General features: G+C 45.0%; 1 protein-coding gene across 3 annotated transcripts in view; it reads right to left on the reverse strand.

Moving 5' to 3' along the window:
- Positions 1 to 2,101: 2,101 nt before the first annotated feature.
- The window catches only part of iffo2b (intermediate filament family orphan 2b), a 51,019-nt gene continuing 36,756 nt past the window's right edge, over positions 2,102 to 16,364 (reverse strand). The window contains exons 3-8 of one of the 3 annotated variants that reach the window (XM_079509508.1): positions 13,691 to 13,786; positions 11,398 to 11,568; positions 9,051 to 9,199; positions 6,499 to 6,676; positions 6,201 to 6,290; positions 2,102 to 4,494 (exon numbers count right to left, since the gene is read on the reverse strand). In XM_079509508.1, the coding sequence (XP_079365634.1) occupies positions 4,252 to 4,494; positions 6,201 to 6,290; positions 6,499 to 6,676; positions 9,051 to 9,199; positions 11,398 to 11,568; positions 13,691 to 13,786 (927 nt within the window). In that variant the 3' untranslated portion in view covers positions 2,102 to 4,251. Of the gene's footprint in view, positions 4,495 to 6,200; positions 6,291 to 6,498; positions 6,707 to 9,050; positions 9,200 to 11,397; positions 11,590 to 13,690; positions 13,787 to 16,364 lie in introns of all 3 variants that reach the window. The other 2 variants (XM_079509506.1, XM_079509507.1) reach the window with 2 other exon arrangements.

Consider the following 16,364-nt stretch of genomic DNA (forward strand, 5'->3'; position numbering starts at 1 on the left):
ATTACCCACTTCAACCCTATATACATTTTTGGCCGTTTGAAAATAGCCAATCTACAAGCTCACAATGCGTCGCGATGCGACACATTGTGAGCTTGTAGTTGTAGATCGGCTATTTTCAAAAGATTCCAAAACTTTAAATGAGACATTCTGCATACATACGGAGTATACATTCTACGTTTGGTACTTTTTAAGTACATTTTGATACCAATACTTTTGCACTTTTACTCAAATGTTGATTTTGGACTTTTTACTTGTAAAGGAGCATTTCTATATTGCAGTATTGATACGTTTACTCGAGCACAAAACGTTGAGTACTTTTTCCACCACTCGTTTACTGAAGGCTATAGAGAGCCTTTCAATCAATAGACACAGGTGTGTGTATATAATGTAGGTAGGACTTCACAGCACGTTATAAAGTACAGTACCAATAAAAAGCATGGCTTTCTGCTACTTGTCGGGCTGTTTTTTTTTTACACTGACACAAACATCGCTGGGTATAAGGCTCTCTCGCTGTCGTCTGGTATACAGTAGTAGGCTTGTTTGGGGCGGTGTGGGGGAGGGCTGGTTTGCGGGGCTCCTGCAAAATAAAGGCCTATTCATAGTCTGGATCTTCGGTGGTGAGGTGACCACTGCTCCGGTGGTGAGGTGACCACCGCTCCGGTGGTGAGGTGACCACCGCTCCGGTGGTGAGGTGACCACCTGAGGTGACCACCGGAGCTGTAATAAAGTGGAGCGGTGGTGAGTAAAAACAGAGAGAAGGGCTGGGGAGAGCGGTGGTTTGCCGCGTTGCTCCGTGACGTCATGTTGTAGTTGCGGTGGTCACCTCACCACCGATAAATCAGACTATGAATATCGCTTAAGTGTACGCTGAATAATACAAGGTCATGTTCCTACTATTTGGATTAGATAGAATAATTATAATAATTAAAAAGAAAAGACAGTGAAAAAAAAAAGAAAATTGACACCATTAAATACAGCAGATTGTTGAATTAGACTTCACAATCGTCGTTCTGATTTTAAAAAAAGAGTAGCACACTTGTCTGCATTGCAACAATTATTGGCTGTGTTCAAAATATAACAAGTTATAGAAAAACACTCCCTCCAGTCTTATGAAGCATGCTGAAATGACAAACGTATTTTTGACATTCTGTGTCGTCAATTATTAACTTCAGCGTAGAAGTAGCATTTGACGTGTCTTTGATCCAGCTAAGATCATGAATACAAATTAATACATGATGGAAAAGATCCTCATGCGTTGATCGGTTTACACACCGATCCAATGGAAAGCACTATTAAAAAACGGCAAAAATGGGAGACAAAACCAATCGCAATGCATACGAAGCAATATGAACAGAAAAAGGCCTCTGGGGTATATACGCCATATACGGTCACATGCCTAAAGCCCTCTATGTACAGACAAAGCAGGACCAAAGTATAGCCTATCTGGAACAGCGCTCCCTGACACACAGGAGGGGGATAGTCAACACAGCAAAGGCCAGTCAGCAATAAGGATGATTTGACCAGATGGAAACTCAGAAAGGGGAAAATTTGTCCTTTTTTAGTTTTCTGAAAACACCTAGGTTTCTATGTCAGTGGTTCTCAAACTTTTTCCTGTCAATTATCTGCATTTGGCCGTGGAACCCTTTTTGGTGTTTTAAGCATTTTGTTATACTTTAGATGTTGAAAAAAAAATCACACCCATGTGAACTGAGTGGTGTAAGGTATTATATAGCCTGATCAGCTCTGATCAGCTCATTTTTTTGGTACGAACAAACACGTGGACACGTAAACTAACAAAGCCAGTTGTTGGAGTGGTTTACACCACTCAAAAATAGCAGATCTACAATCTCATAGCGCGGCACCGGGTGCCGCTCTACGAGCTTGTAGATCTATTTTTGAAAAATCGTGAAAATATGCCGCAAATCTTAGAATATATATTCTTTCAGAGCGAACGCTATTAACTCAAATCTTTGCTTCTGAGGGGTCCCTCCCTGGAACATATTTTCAAATGGGGGTTGGTGGCCAATTACATATAATTTTTGGGGTCCTTGACATGAAATATTGAGCACTACTGATACAGAAGCATGAGGTATTTCAGAAAACTGTCAGGATTTAGAAGACTTTTTTTTTTAAATTCTGACGTCAGAACTACATTTGGGTTAAGAGCTTGCTAATAAGCAAATGCGTGGGATTCTCTGGCGGAACGGCTCTCTCTGCAACCTGACTGCAGATAAGATGGATGAAGAGATCAAGACTCCCCAAGAAAGACCCATCAAAAGAACTGACGGTTTGACAATGGAAATGGTAGTTCTCGAAAGGATCACCTGACAGTGCTGGCTTTCTCAATAAATGAGAAATTGCATCTGAGCCCAGTCTTGCCAATCTTTTATTTTGGGGTGTGCCGCTTTTTCCCCCACTTTGGTGGTTTTTGATTGAAGTTATATTTATAGCCGAGCACCCCACAGCCCTAAACCGAAGGGCAGCACCCAGAGGAAGCACACTTTGCTTTTCTTTCTTGGCAGTGGCTTCAAGTTTGTAACAAATATACTCCTTTCGCCCTCTGATTAAGATGTTGATGCACGGAGGCTATGTGAGTGTAGCAATCTGTTCAAAATCAAATGGAAAAAAATGTCCTTTGGTTTTGAGCTTATAAAATGGTTGTTTGGTTGGAGTCTTAATTGTTGATCTGTTTGAAAGTGAATGTGGTTGTATTGCTCTCTCTGAGAGAGAATGTGAATGTGGTTGTATTGCTCTCTCTGAGAGAGAATGTGAATGTGGTTGTATTGCTCTCTCTGAGAGAGAATGTGAATGTGGTTGTATTGCTCTCTCTGAGAGAGAATGTGAATGTGGTTGTATTGCTCTCTCTGAGAGAGAACGAACATTCACAGGGTAGTGAATGTGGTTGTATTGCTCTCTCTGAGAGAGAACGAACATTCACAGGGTAGTTGTGAGAGAACATGGCAATGCCCGTTTCAGCGATTTGGTAAAATAGCAATCAGTATTCATAAGGCAGTGTAAATAAATGTATACAGTGAATTTATTAGGCCAATGGTGTTGACGACATTCCTTTCAACGATTCCAGAATACCCTCCTGAGATCTTTCCAAATCAGGGGACACTGTTCCAGTGCTTACTGTCCACAAACAACAAAGAAAGAACGTTCCATATTCCATATTTTTACAATCTCAGCACACATAACTGAGCTGTTGAAACATATACATACAAAACACCTGCTTGGCTTAAAAGGCTAATTGTACGGGGTTACAGAGAAATGAGGAAGGAAATAAGGCCAAAGACAGACAGATGGCCGGCCTAATGGAAACGACTGACTGACCGACCAGCCGAAAAAATAAGGCATCACTCGCCTAAAATAAAAATAAATTTCAACTAGTTGAAAAAACAACGTATTTTCTGTGAGCAACGTACGCAGTCATACGACAAAGTATAAATTAGGCTTTTAATTGCATAGAATTTGATTAGTGCATCAATGCAGCAAAGGCCTGTGCTCCTCCTTTCCTGTCAGATCTGGTGACCCCGGAGAGTTCCCTCAGACACTATAGACGTAACTATACACAGCTCTCGCATTGCCTCTTTGAGAATAAACATTAGATATATTCCTGTTTCATTTGCATTGCAAATAACTCACTGTATGTAATTCAAGTAAGAAGTATTCCTGTTCACTGATTTGAAAGCCCTGATTATTTTGTTTTTGTGATCCAAAATGAAGAGGGAAAAAAAAGGTTGTTTAGATTGTTGTGACTTATATGTATACGATCCCTGTTCACCAAAAAATATAATGTATCCTGAACCAACTGAAAGATAATGGAATTAAATGGGGGCAACGCAACGTAATGACTTTTTCAGCCATTTGAAAAGGTTTGAGAATAAAATATGGTTGTCAAATGTATCCTGTGGAGCTCTTTAAAGAACCTACGACAAGGCAGCGGTGAGGGAAGCGAGCACAGTTTGGAAAATGCAACCACCTTTTCTTTTTTACCTTTTATGAAACAAAAGGTTGTCCCCGTTCCCCTCCTTTATACAACGCAACACAGACAGTAGATAGAAGCACCAGTTCTGGGCCTGCATCAGTTTTGTGTGTGGTGGTGGTGGTGGGGGGGGGGGGGGGGTATAGGGGCTTATCCAACAGGACTCCTGAGGGTCAAAAATGGTCCATTGTTGTTGGATCCCCACGCCGCCGCCCCCCCTCCCCCCTCCTCCCACCAGAGCCTGGCTAGTGGACACTAAGCCTCCATCAACTAACCGAGCCTTCCGTCTCAGCCAGCTCGTCCTTGTTGTCCAGGATCTCGTCCTGGATCTCGTCGGTGTTCCCTGAGTCGCTGCTGGCCACCGAGCTGACGGAGGGAGAGTCCCTGCCGCCCTTGATCATCCTCCGACACGTCTCCATCTGCACGTCCAGGCCGCGCTTCATGCTGCACATCTCCATGTACTCGTGCAGGTGTCTGTTCATGTCGCTCTTGGCGGTGGCCAGCTCCATCTGTAGGGGACAGGGGGGGGTACAGTGAACAAAGCAGTGGTGTAAAGTAACTATGCACTTTTACTTAAGTACTGTACTTAATTAAAACCTCTTGAGCCCCATTGCCCCGGCTGCCGGCGGGGGCAGCGGCTGTCCACCTCTGAACAGCGCTCAGCGGGTCAATGGAGACCCAATTGGTCTCCGGTTCCAACTCCGATGTTGCGGATTTTCCCCCTGGACCCCCCTGGGGTTTAAGGCCTCACTCACACGGTCGCAACAGATTGCTGTATGCTTGTTGTATACAAAGGGTGTGACACAGCTTTAGCCTGGCTAATAAGCCAGACCTGCATACCGTGTCCCGATTGGCCACACCAGTTCTCTGGTGTAGGAAATGGGCGTACAATTGAGCCTCTCCAGACCGTAATCCGCCGGCAGGCAATTTTTCTTTTGTGCCAACGGCTGATTCGGTCTGGCTTATTAGCCAGGCTAACACAGCTTGCCCCAATGCATTTCCAATGGGAGTCACATGGTTTGACACAACATTTGTGTTGTATGAGGGGGAGGGGCGCAGTCGAAACACAGCCGAAAGCCATACAACAGCTTGTAGTCCAAAATGTTGTATCAAACCATGTGACTTCCATTGGAAATGCATTGGGGCGGCCATGACACTCACAACATTCATACAACAAGCATGCATCAATGTTTTAAAGGTCTGAGTGAGGCCTTAGGCCCATGGTGGGGCGAACGGTTCTCGAGTTATGTGCATTACAACCGTACACACACGCGTAGACACGCAGAGATGTGGCGCATTTATAGTAGGATATAACTAGTGTTGACTAATGATGGCTCTTATTTTGAAGAGGAAGAGGAAGCCCTTTTCGGCTGTAACCAAGCTGCCATGACTAAGCCGTTTGGAGCTCTAGTCTAACCAAGTAAACAAGAAAGAACCCACGTTCATGTTTACGATATGAAAACCATGCATCTTTTCACTTAAAACAAGTGGAATTACGTTAAACATGGAACCTCTGCGGGCATTTGGTGAGTCATTCATTCATTTTTATCTACGGCTGCAGAGTTCATGTGCAATCTCATGCTGGATAAAGTTTGTTTGTTTTCCCCTGCTTGTTTCCTCTGAGAACTATCCCCCCCCAAAGAACGTAGGTGCACGTAGCCGCAATTTGCAACTCTACCAACATTGCAGCTGTAGTCCAAGCTTGACTTATCCTCTTTCAATCTGCCAAGCTTGTTTTTCATAAAAATCTCCCGTAGACATGTTATGAGCTACTTTCTGTCAAGAACTTCTGTGCAGGTGATTCTTTTTCTAAGTGCTGGAGTTTGGAAGCACTCGTTTTTGTTAACGGGTCGTGCTGCTGCCTCCTGCATTATGTGCAAATTCGAAACAGGTGGTACGCAGGGCCGTTCAGTGCCTTATGACGAGTGCTTCCAAACTCCAGCACCTGCACAGAATTTCTTGACAGAAAGTAGCTCATAACATGTCTACGGGAGATTTTTATGAAAAACAAGCTCGGCAGATTGGTGAGTTTAACGTTGTTTAAGACAAGCAGATCACAAACCAAATTGTGGTGGGGAGTCAATGGAGGGTATTGCAACTCTAGATTCATCCCATTATTAAAAAATCTAGAGTTGCAAATTGCGGCTATGTGCACCTCTCCTCTGCACAATGGACATAAAAAGGTAAACAGAGAGGTAGTCGTGTGAACCTTTACCTCAATCTGGCCGATGCTTTCCTGATATTCTTCCTCTCTGGTCTTGAAAAGTGTTTCTGTCTCATCTATGAGGCTGCCGAGGCTTCCGTCCTGAGAACACAAATTAAACATATTATTGGTACATGTTTGTAACATGTAGGATAAAGCAGGGGGGGGGGGGGGGGGGGGGTGCTGGTGTGGGGCATGTTCCGCGCTATGAGCTTGTAGATCTGCTATTTTTCAATAGCTAAAGTGTAACATAATGCTTGAAACACCAAAAGGGGTTCCCGCCCAAAATGGGTTGTGATTGAGGCCTTACACTGGCGGGCTCTGCGTTTCCGTCCGTGTTGTTGTTGTTGGTAGGGCACGCCATGGCAGCCGCCATGGCGCCGGGCACATTATAGTTTGCGAAGTCCTCCCACAGCAGCAGGGTGTCCTCGTTCTCCTCCCACGTCAGGCTGTCACAGTCGTCGTCGTCGATCTCGAACGTCTCCCGCCTGGCAACAGAGGAGTTATCTGAACAATGTCTGTATGTAACAGAAAACAAGGACAGGGAGGGGAAAGATATAGGGACAAGAGAGAGGTGGATGGGACATGGACATGGGTAAGGAGTGGAGGGAGGGAGGGAGGGACAAGAGATAGGTGGATGGGACATGGACATGGGTAAGGAGTGGAGGGAGGGAGGGACAAGAGAGAGGTGGATGGGACATGGGGATGGGTAAGGAGGGGAGGGAGGGAGGGAGGGAGGGACAAGAGAGAGGTGGATGGGACATGGGGATGGGTAAGGAGTGGAGGGAGGGAGGGACAAGAGAGAGGTGGATGGGACATGGGGATGGGTAAGGAGTGGAGGGAGGGAGGGACAAGAGAGAGGTGGATGGGACATGGGGATGGGTAAGGAGTGGAGGGAGGGACAAGAGAGAGGTGGATGGGACATGGGGATGGGTAAGGAGTGGAGGGAGGGAGGGACAAGAGAGAGGTGGATGGGACATGGGGGGAGTGGATGGAGGGAGGGAGGGACAAACATAGGCAACACATTCAGGAAGAGAGGCTGGCACATCCACAGAGAAAGATCTACCCACATATACAGAGAAGAGGGTATAGTACCCTCACAAAAACATGCAGTAATCCTGGTCTCTAAACTGCCTCCCCCTGGCCAGCCGGGGAGCCCGATGGAGGGGAAAGGAACTGGTTGGAATAACGTGTTCCTTCCACGCGCTACGTGCAACCAGGGAAACTCCCCCCTGTCAGGTGTAAAGGAGCGACTTGGATGCATGAAGGAAGCATGAGTTCAAGTCCGTTGCTCTCCCCAGGTTGGCGGAGGGTGTGTAGAGCCCAGGATCACATTAGATAATTGACACAGGGGTGAACAATGGGTTACAAAATCATGGGATAAAAATTATATATAAAATATAATATACATATATTTATACATATACAGAGAAGACGTAAAGATGGAACATAGTAGCTGGAGGGGGGGGGGAGGGGAAGCATGCACGCAATGTCGATTTTGACAGCAAATCTTGATTTTAGTTTTATAGTCATGATCTCATGAATAGTTTTAATTTAGATGTAGTCACATTTTAGTCACCTGGAATGTCTTAGTGTTAGTCTAGTTTTAGTAGACTAAATACATCATGTATCATACGATTTTAGTAGACTAAATCTACATTTGATTTAGTCGACTAAAATGTATTTTGGTGGACCTTGATGCCGTCGTAATGACTGATTTTTACACTTGCTGAAAATAGCAGATCTACAAGGTCACAACGAGTTGCGCTGCGACGCGTTGTGAACTTGTAGATCTGCTATTTTCAGCATGCAACGAAGTGTAAAATGACTTGTATACTGGATCTCTTGTCCACTAGTCCCTTCCTAACATTTTAGTGTAGTTTTTATTTTTGGACAAAATTGTCAATATATTTAGTCTTAGTTTTAGTCAGTGGATTTCAACCAGTGGTCCGGGGACCACCAGTGGTCCTTGACGGGGTTCCAGGTGGTGCCCAGCTAAATGATGGAGGGTTGGTAACCAAATGGACCCTTGGATCTTTGAAAAAATTAAACCAAATGGACCCGTACGGTTTCATTTTACACTCTCAAGAGTTACATCATTGTTAAACATCTGCATTACTTAATTTGCAAGTAGTCTACACAATTAGAGAATGTAGAAGAACTGTTATTTTGATCAACGTTTGCCAACGGCATGGAATTGTGTGTCAATTAAGAATTAACAATAACAAAATATTCTTTATTCTTGGGTCTGAGAGGCTAAATGTCATCACATGGTGGTCCGTGGATCAAATGGCATAGATAAATAATGGGCCTTGATATGAAAATGGTTGAAAAACCATAGTGTAAGTCAGGGGTGGGCAAAACTACACGTCAAATATAGCAAAAATAGCCGCGTCGCAAAAACGCGTTGCGTCGTGTACATCAGTCACAGATGACTGATGTAATAGATTATACCAGGCCATATGGGAGCACATGTCGTTATTATTAGACCCTGTCCTGTTACTATTTCATCGTGGCTTTGTGAATTATGCATAACTAATTATGATGGTTGCGTGGTCTGTCATATTCATAATATGAAGGGTTTCGGGCTGAATGTTCCCATTCTAGAAGCACGACTCCATGTCGACACTAGATGGCAGCAGAGTAAAACAACGCTGATGCACTGCAGGAACCTACTGTATGTCACAGCAGTGCATCATTGTGTGTGTGTGTGTGTGTGTGTGTGTGTGTGTGTGTGTGTGTGTGTGTGTGTGTGTGTGTGTGTGTGTGTGTGTGTGTGTGTGTGTGTGTGTGTGTGTGTGTGTGTGTGTGTGTGTGTGTGTGTGTGTGTGTGCGTGTGCGTGTGCGGGGGGGTTCACGTACAGCGTGTTGAGCATGCGTTTCATCTCGTCTGTGATGTTGAGCGGTCCAGGAGGCTCTTCCTCTGACGTGCTGGGGTCGGCGTCCATCTCAGAGCTGTCCTCGTCAGACACCGCCTTGCGCTCTTTCCTCCTGCAGCACGCCATGGCTCCCTGTGACACACACACACACACACAACATCATATCGTTGCTGTCGGGAGGAAACCACCTAACTCAATTGTTTTGAGGTTTTTGATTTTTTTTTCTTCCCTTTACCCTTTACGTCTGTGAAATATTGAACCAATGGGAAGTAAATGACAATATATAAAGTCACAACACCAACTTTGATGAGGCAGTATTGCTTTGTTTTTTTTAAATATAAGCTTTTCTTCATTTCCTGAAAAAAATATATTTTTCATTTCCTGAAAAGTGAACATTTTTGGACTTAATTGGTTTACTCCCGACAGCAGAGACATGTAAATATATACAGATTTTACTTAATGCATATATGAATCTACGCAATGCGCACTTTGTCTTATGAATTTTGCGTTCATTGCTCATTGGTGATCGTTAGGTGTTAGGCCCGTACTAGCCTGGGGTCCCCCTATGCTTTCTATGGCATAGGCAGCTCCCGGCAGGATCCGCCGGGAGAATCTAGACGCAGCTGCGCGACATGAGACTAATTAATTAGAGCGACAGAGAGAGAGAGGAGTGTGTGTGTGTGTGTACAGGTGTGCGTGTGTGCGTGTTCGCATCAATTTAACAAAGGTGCAGATGATCAGAAATCAGCAGAGAGTGAGCGATGTTTGCGCTACTCTATGCCGAATTGAAGTGGACTCGGACCCAGACTTTTCTTTCCTCCCTGGAAATAAAAACGTCTGTGTTTCCGAGGGCTAGGCCCGTACTATCGGTGCCGAGGCTAGGCCCGTACTATCGGTGCCGAGGCTAGGCCCGTACTATCGGTGCCGAGGCTAGGCCCGTACTATCGGTGCCCCGAGGCTAGGCCCGTACTATCGGTGCCGAGGCTAGGCCCGTACTATCGGTGCCGAGGCTAGGCCCGTACTATCGGTGCCGAGGCTAGGCCCGTACTATCGGTGCCGAGGCTAGGCCCGTACTATCGGTGCCGAGGCTAGGCCCGTACTATCGGTGCCGAGGCTAGGCCCGTACTATCGGTGCCCCGAGGCTAGGCCCGTACTATCGGTGCCGAGGCTAGGCCCGTACTATCGGTGCCGAGGCTAGGCCCGTACTATCGGTGCCGAGGCTAGGCCCGTACTATCGGTGCCCCGAGGCTAGGCCCGTACTATCGGTGCCCCGAGGCTAGGCCCGTACTATCGGTGCCCCGAGGCTAGGCCCGTACTATCGGTGCCGAGGCTAGGCCCGTACTATCGGTGCCGAGGCTAGGCCCGTACTATCGGTGCCGAGGCTAGGCCCGTACTATCGGTGCCGAGGCTAGGCCCGTACTATCGGTGCCCCGAGGCTAGGCCCGTACTATCGGTGCCCCGAGGCTAGGCCCGTACTATCGGTGCCCCGAGGCTAGGCCCGTACATCGTGCCATGTCATCATAACCTTGGGTGCAGCGAAGAAAGTCTCAGCATTCGCCGCTCTGTGTGTGTGTGTGTGTGTGTGTGTGTGTGTGTGTGTGTGTGTGTGTGTGTGTGTGTGTGTGACTGTGTGTGTGGAGCATCGACGTATCGATTCCCCATCGGCAACGGTCATTTCATTTGCAGAGTTGCTGACTTCTCCTCAAAAAAAGCATATATTACCATAGTAGTCCCATTCACAGCTCTGTCAAAGTCATAATACATAGAGGGTGGATATGGAATTGGGAGCTTTTTTTAAATGTATTTATTTATATTTAATGGGCGGGAACCCCTTTTGGTGTTTTAAGCATTATGTTATACTTTAGCTATTTTTGAAAAATCGTAAAATGTGCCTCAAATCTTTGAATATATATTATTTCATTTTTAACTCTAATCTTTGCTTCTGGGAGGTCCCTGGAACAACATATTTTCAGATGGGGGGTCGGAGGAATATTACATATAATTCCTGGGGTCCTTAACATGAAATATTGAGAACCACTGATATAGAAACATGAGGTTTTTCAGAAAATGATTTAGAAGATAATTATTATTTTTTTTCGACGTCAGGCCTAAATGGGACAACTAATGACGCAACACTATTGGAAACAAAGTATTGCATTGTGGGTTTGAGATGACCTTTTTAGGTCAATCAATCAAGTCACCTTAATTCAAGTGGCAGACCCTTTGACCCCCCCCCCCCCCCCCCCCCCCCTCTAGACCACCAGAAAGCATGCTGGCTATAGGCCTGCAGGCTACTGTTCTTAGCGGACAAGACAGACAAGAAGACGCACCCTCTCTGGAAGCGAGCGTGCGGGGCTCAGGTTGAACATCTTGGACATGTCCTCTGAGTTGCGTTGCTGAGCCACGTCGCACAGCTTGGCCGTGATGTCTATCCTCCTGCAGATGTCCATGTCCACCCGCATGGCCTTCTCGTGGATCTTGGTGTCCAGGTCGGTCATTTCCTGCAAACGGGAGGAAGGAAGCTAATTTTGATTTTAGTTTTAGTCACAGTGTTTTGAGTCTGACATCATCATGTATGCTACAGGGAATAATATAAAACCTCAAAACACACTGTGAGCTTGTAGATCTGCTATTTAAAAGGAAAATAATCACACTTGTGTGAAGTGAGAGGCGCTCTTATCATCACACATCATCATCTCATATATATATATATATATATATTCATCCTGACACCAGCTGCAGTGTATTACAGCTGTATATATATATATATATATATATATATATATATATATATATATAAAAACACCACCACCACTGATATACTGATATAGAAAGATTTTCAGAAAACTGTTAGGATTTAGAAGACAATCGGCCTCAGTCCTCAGAAGAGCTTGTGACTAAATTCTAACTGCATAGGATCCATTGGAACCCCGCACCTCCCCTATTTCCTGAAAAGTAAGAGTTTTGGACATCGCAGTGTTCTGCCCGGCACAACGACGATAATAACATTCTTCTCCTGGATCTTTAATGAGGAAGGCAGCGGCCTCAATGGCTGTCTCCGTCTGCCTAGATGTGATTTAGTATGATTGACAACTGCTCTCTCACAGTACAGTTATAATTATAAGCAGCAGAAGCCACCGACATAATTGGCACTGCTGCTGCTGATGGTACTGCCAGAAGCACAAAAGGTTTTTGAGTTGAAGGATTGTTGACTTCTTCTGTGTGAGATGGGATTAGACATAATTAACCCCAGAGTGCTATCTTAGAGGGCAACGTCTCAAGCGAGGAGGACACTAGCTGGAGCTCATTCAATGTCATGTCGACTATGCATGCACCGCGTGGTGCGTGAGCAACCTCTCATTTAAAAAAACAGCTGCAGACCTCTCAAAAACAAACTGGACTTTTTGTGTCTATACTCAATCATTATTGTTATTTTTTTTACATTGATTTAACACCTTGCTTGCCCGGACCTATTTAATCCATTGAATCCATGTGCCCATCATTTATAGCGCCCGGACCACTTTTACCGGCGCACAGGAAGTTGTTGTGAATGTCTGTGTAGCAGCTAACAATAGCCACACCACTCTAGAGTCGATCGACAACAACGGGAGAGATCACGAGTTATGAACGTTTTAAGATTTTCGTTTTCGTCCGCTAAACAGGCAGGGAACATTTTCGATATCGGATTGGGCAACAAGCGCTCCTAGGCTGTGGAGCGATGCGGACGGTTTTGATATCATTAATCTCCGTCCTATTTATCAATCTCTGGCTTGGGCACTTGACCATGACCTTGAACTTGACGGAGATCTCCGCCACCGGCCTCCATGGTGTTAATGATGACGATAACTGTGGGGGGAGGGATGGGGTGAGGGAGAAAATGGAAAAAAATTGTATGTTCAAACTAAACTTAAATTGTTGAAACCTGCTACCAATAAACTGGGCAGGTTACTACTAGGCCTTCTTACACCCAGAACTCTTCAGCGGATGATTCTCCTATCCCACTCCGTCCGATGGAAACCCCCGTAAGTCTTAAAACGTATTAAAACGTGAATTAAACAATGGAAACGTAACTCGTTATCGGGAGGGACGCTGTTCTACAGTCAATTAACTTGTGAATGGGAGGGAAAACGTTTTCATGAACTGGTGGGTGTGGCCACATAAAAAACATAATTTTAACACTTTCTGTACACTTTGAAAAAAAATAAAAAATAAAAATCCTCCTAGTATAATCATAGTACTTGATCATGTTATTTAATTTTTTTGGAGGGGGGGGGGGGGGGGGGCACTCCATCCTTCACCCATTTAGACCTGAGCTCGATTCTACAAATGTCTTCTAAATCATGACAGTTTTCTGAAAAACCCTATGTTTCTAAACGTTCGCTCTGAAAGAATATAAATTCCAAATTTGCGCCACATTTTCACGATTTTTCAAAAATGGCAGACGTACAAGCTCGTAGCGCGGCACTCGGTGCCGTGCTATGAGCTTGTAGATCTGCTATTTTTCAATAGCTAAAGCATAACATAATGCTTAAAACACAAAAAAGGGTTCCCGCCCCAAAATGGGTTAAAATCCAAAGGTTGAGAAGCGCTGCCCCCTAGAGGAGGAGAGGTGAATATACGTACGTCACTCATCAGGCTCTTGAAGACCACCAGCTCTGCCTTCAGTCTGTCCACCTTGTCGTTGAGCTGGTCCTGGATCTCCGACGACTCCTGGGCACTCTGTACGGAAAATAATAAATACACTTAACACTCAGACGACTCCTGGGCTCTCTGTACGGACGGGATTATAAAATACACTTAACACTTATTGTACTGCGCTAGCATTTATTGACAAATTAGGATCTAATTCACGCCAGCATTTTTCCCAGTTGAGCTCTTATTTTGAAAAGCCACATTTCCCAGACTTCCGGTATATGGTAAGATCTGGTCATCAAACTAGGAAGGTCATGGCCTGGTCAGCCTGCAATAACAAGATCTGGACATCCCAGCTTAGTAAGAGGTTCAAAGTAAAAAATATTCCAAAGGCACTGCTCACTTCACATTATGGTGAGATTTTTTTAAAACACTTAAATAGCCCAATAATTTGTCGTTTGACGGTGTCGCACGGTGAAAGTATACGATTTACACCAGTGGTTCCCAAACTTTTCCATGTCAAGGACCCCCAAATTGACACTAATTAGCTCGTCGACCCCCCTTTTGAAAAGATATGCCAGGGACCCCCATAAGAGATGATTTGTATGGCTCTAGCAGTGATTCTCAACGCATTAGTCTACGGACCCCATTTAATGGCATTTCTATCTCTGGGACCCCCAATTTATATTGTAAAATCAATGTGGTTCCCCCAATTCCCCCACACTTCGGAAACCACTGATCTACACCAGGGGTTCTCAACCCGTGGGTCGCGACCCCTCGGGGGGTCGCCAAATTATTTTAGGGGGTCCCCAAAGTATTTAAAAAAAAAGAAAAAAAGATTTCAAAACTAGCAGGCCTACAAGCTCATAGCGCGCCACTCGGTGGCGCGCTATGAGCTTGTAGATCTGCTATTTTTCAATAGCTAAATTATAACAATGCTTAAAACACCAAAAGGGGTTCCCGCCCAAAATGTTTAAGGTTATTGTAGCAGTCAATTTATATTGGGGGTCGGGAGGGGGCGGGCGGGGGTCCCGAGACATTGCCAAAGCATTTCCGGGGGTCCCTGGCCAAAAACGTTGAGAACCCCTGATCTACACTACAGGCTCAAAACATGTGACCAAGTGCTGTGAGCTTGTAGATCTACTACGTTGGCTATTATCGCAATAACCCTTCACCTATAATGCCATGCCCAAAATGGGGACGCCAGGGTGAAAGAAGTGGTTAGGCTGAAATACATTTTTATTTATCATTTATTTAGTCCATACTAGTTTAATTTACCTAATGTATCACCGACAGCTGATACTAATGTAACGCGCAGCTATGAATGGAACAATAAGTCAGAAAGGTGGTAATAGAGAAGTAACAACAATAAAAGGTATATATAATCAAAACGTTGTTTCAGAATACCTCTTTATGAGAGATGTCTGTGTTGCATTGAAATGATTAGCTTCTGTATATCTCTCGTTCTCCCATACTCAGCATAACATCTGGCAGTGTGCTCTAAAAGGTTAAACCCCTTCTGGGACGGATCTCCGCCGTTTTGCTGACCCAGAGAGCAAGATAACACAGATGCTGCCGACCGATCGATTTGTTCAAGAGCAGAGGAAAGCAAAGAGAGAAGAGGGGGGGGGGGGGGGTGTGTGTGTGTGTGTGTGTGTGTGTGTGTGTGTGTGTGTGTGTGTGTGTGTGTGTGTGTGTGTGTGTGTGTGTGTGTGTGTGTGTGTGTGTGTGTGTGTGTGTGTGTGTGTGTGTGTGTGTGTGTGTGTGAGAGAGCATGGCCTGTTTTAAGATGTCATGCTAACCCTAGACGGGCCTATAAATCTACGTCCAGTGTCTGCTGTCCACAGACACATAACATACTGTGGTAGAGTGCCTCTGATAGATCACCTTATTAATATCTGGTACCACCCAACACAGGCTCCCTCCCTGTAATGTGCTTTTCTGCTCTGACACAAATCTCTCTGGCTTTGACAGTCTGCTCGGACGGACCACTCATACTCAGCTGACATGGAGAATAAAACAGTGTGTTTATACAGTAAACCGTAGAGTAGTAGGGCTGGGGCAGTATATATGGATCTTATATCGATGTCGTGTTATGAGACTAGATATCATCTGGAATTGTGGATATTGTAATATTCTGATATGGCATATATGTGACGAACTTTGAACATGCCATTTTCACTCATTGACATGAAATCTATAGGCTTCTACTGTTGCAAAATCTGCTGCAAAGAACTGAAAGTGCTGCTTCTAGCCACTAGCACACTGATCAGATGAAAGCACTCTGAACTCTCAATGACCCCAATCAACAATCTTTCTACCTCAACAAGCCTGTCATGGAGATGACAGCCCATAATACCATAATAGTGTTGATGTGTAGCGTTAATAATGCCGTAGTGTTTTGGACTACAGTCTCATGAAACGGAGACTTTTGAGTCGCGGTAATTAACACCACATGCAGTCAATACAAATAATATATATTTTGAAAACTAAATTTGCTACACTTTTTCCCAGAGTCTGGAGATAGTTGTGCCGCGGTCTGGCTCTGGCTTACGGTGGCTTGAGACCCTGCTAGCACCGAAATAGCCATATGTGTATGCAACAGGTTGTTAGCTTGTCGACTCGATTGGCTATTTTCAGTGCGCGCCACCTGTGAGCGTCTAAG

The sequence above is a fragment of the Electrona antarctica genome (genome assembly GCF_951216825.1).
Source record: "Electrona antarctica genome assembly, chromosome: 9".
In the NCBI taxonomy this organism is placed as follows: Eukaryota; Metazoa; Chordata; class Actinopteri; order Myctophiformes; family Myctophidae; genus Electrona; species Electrona antarctica.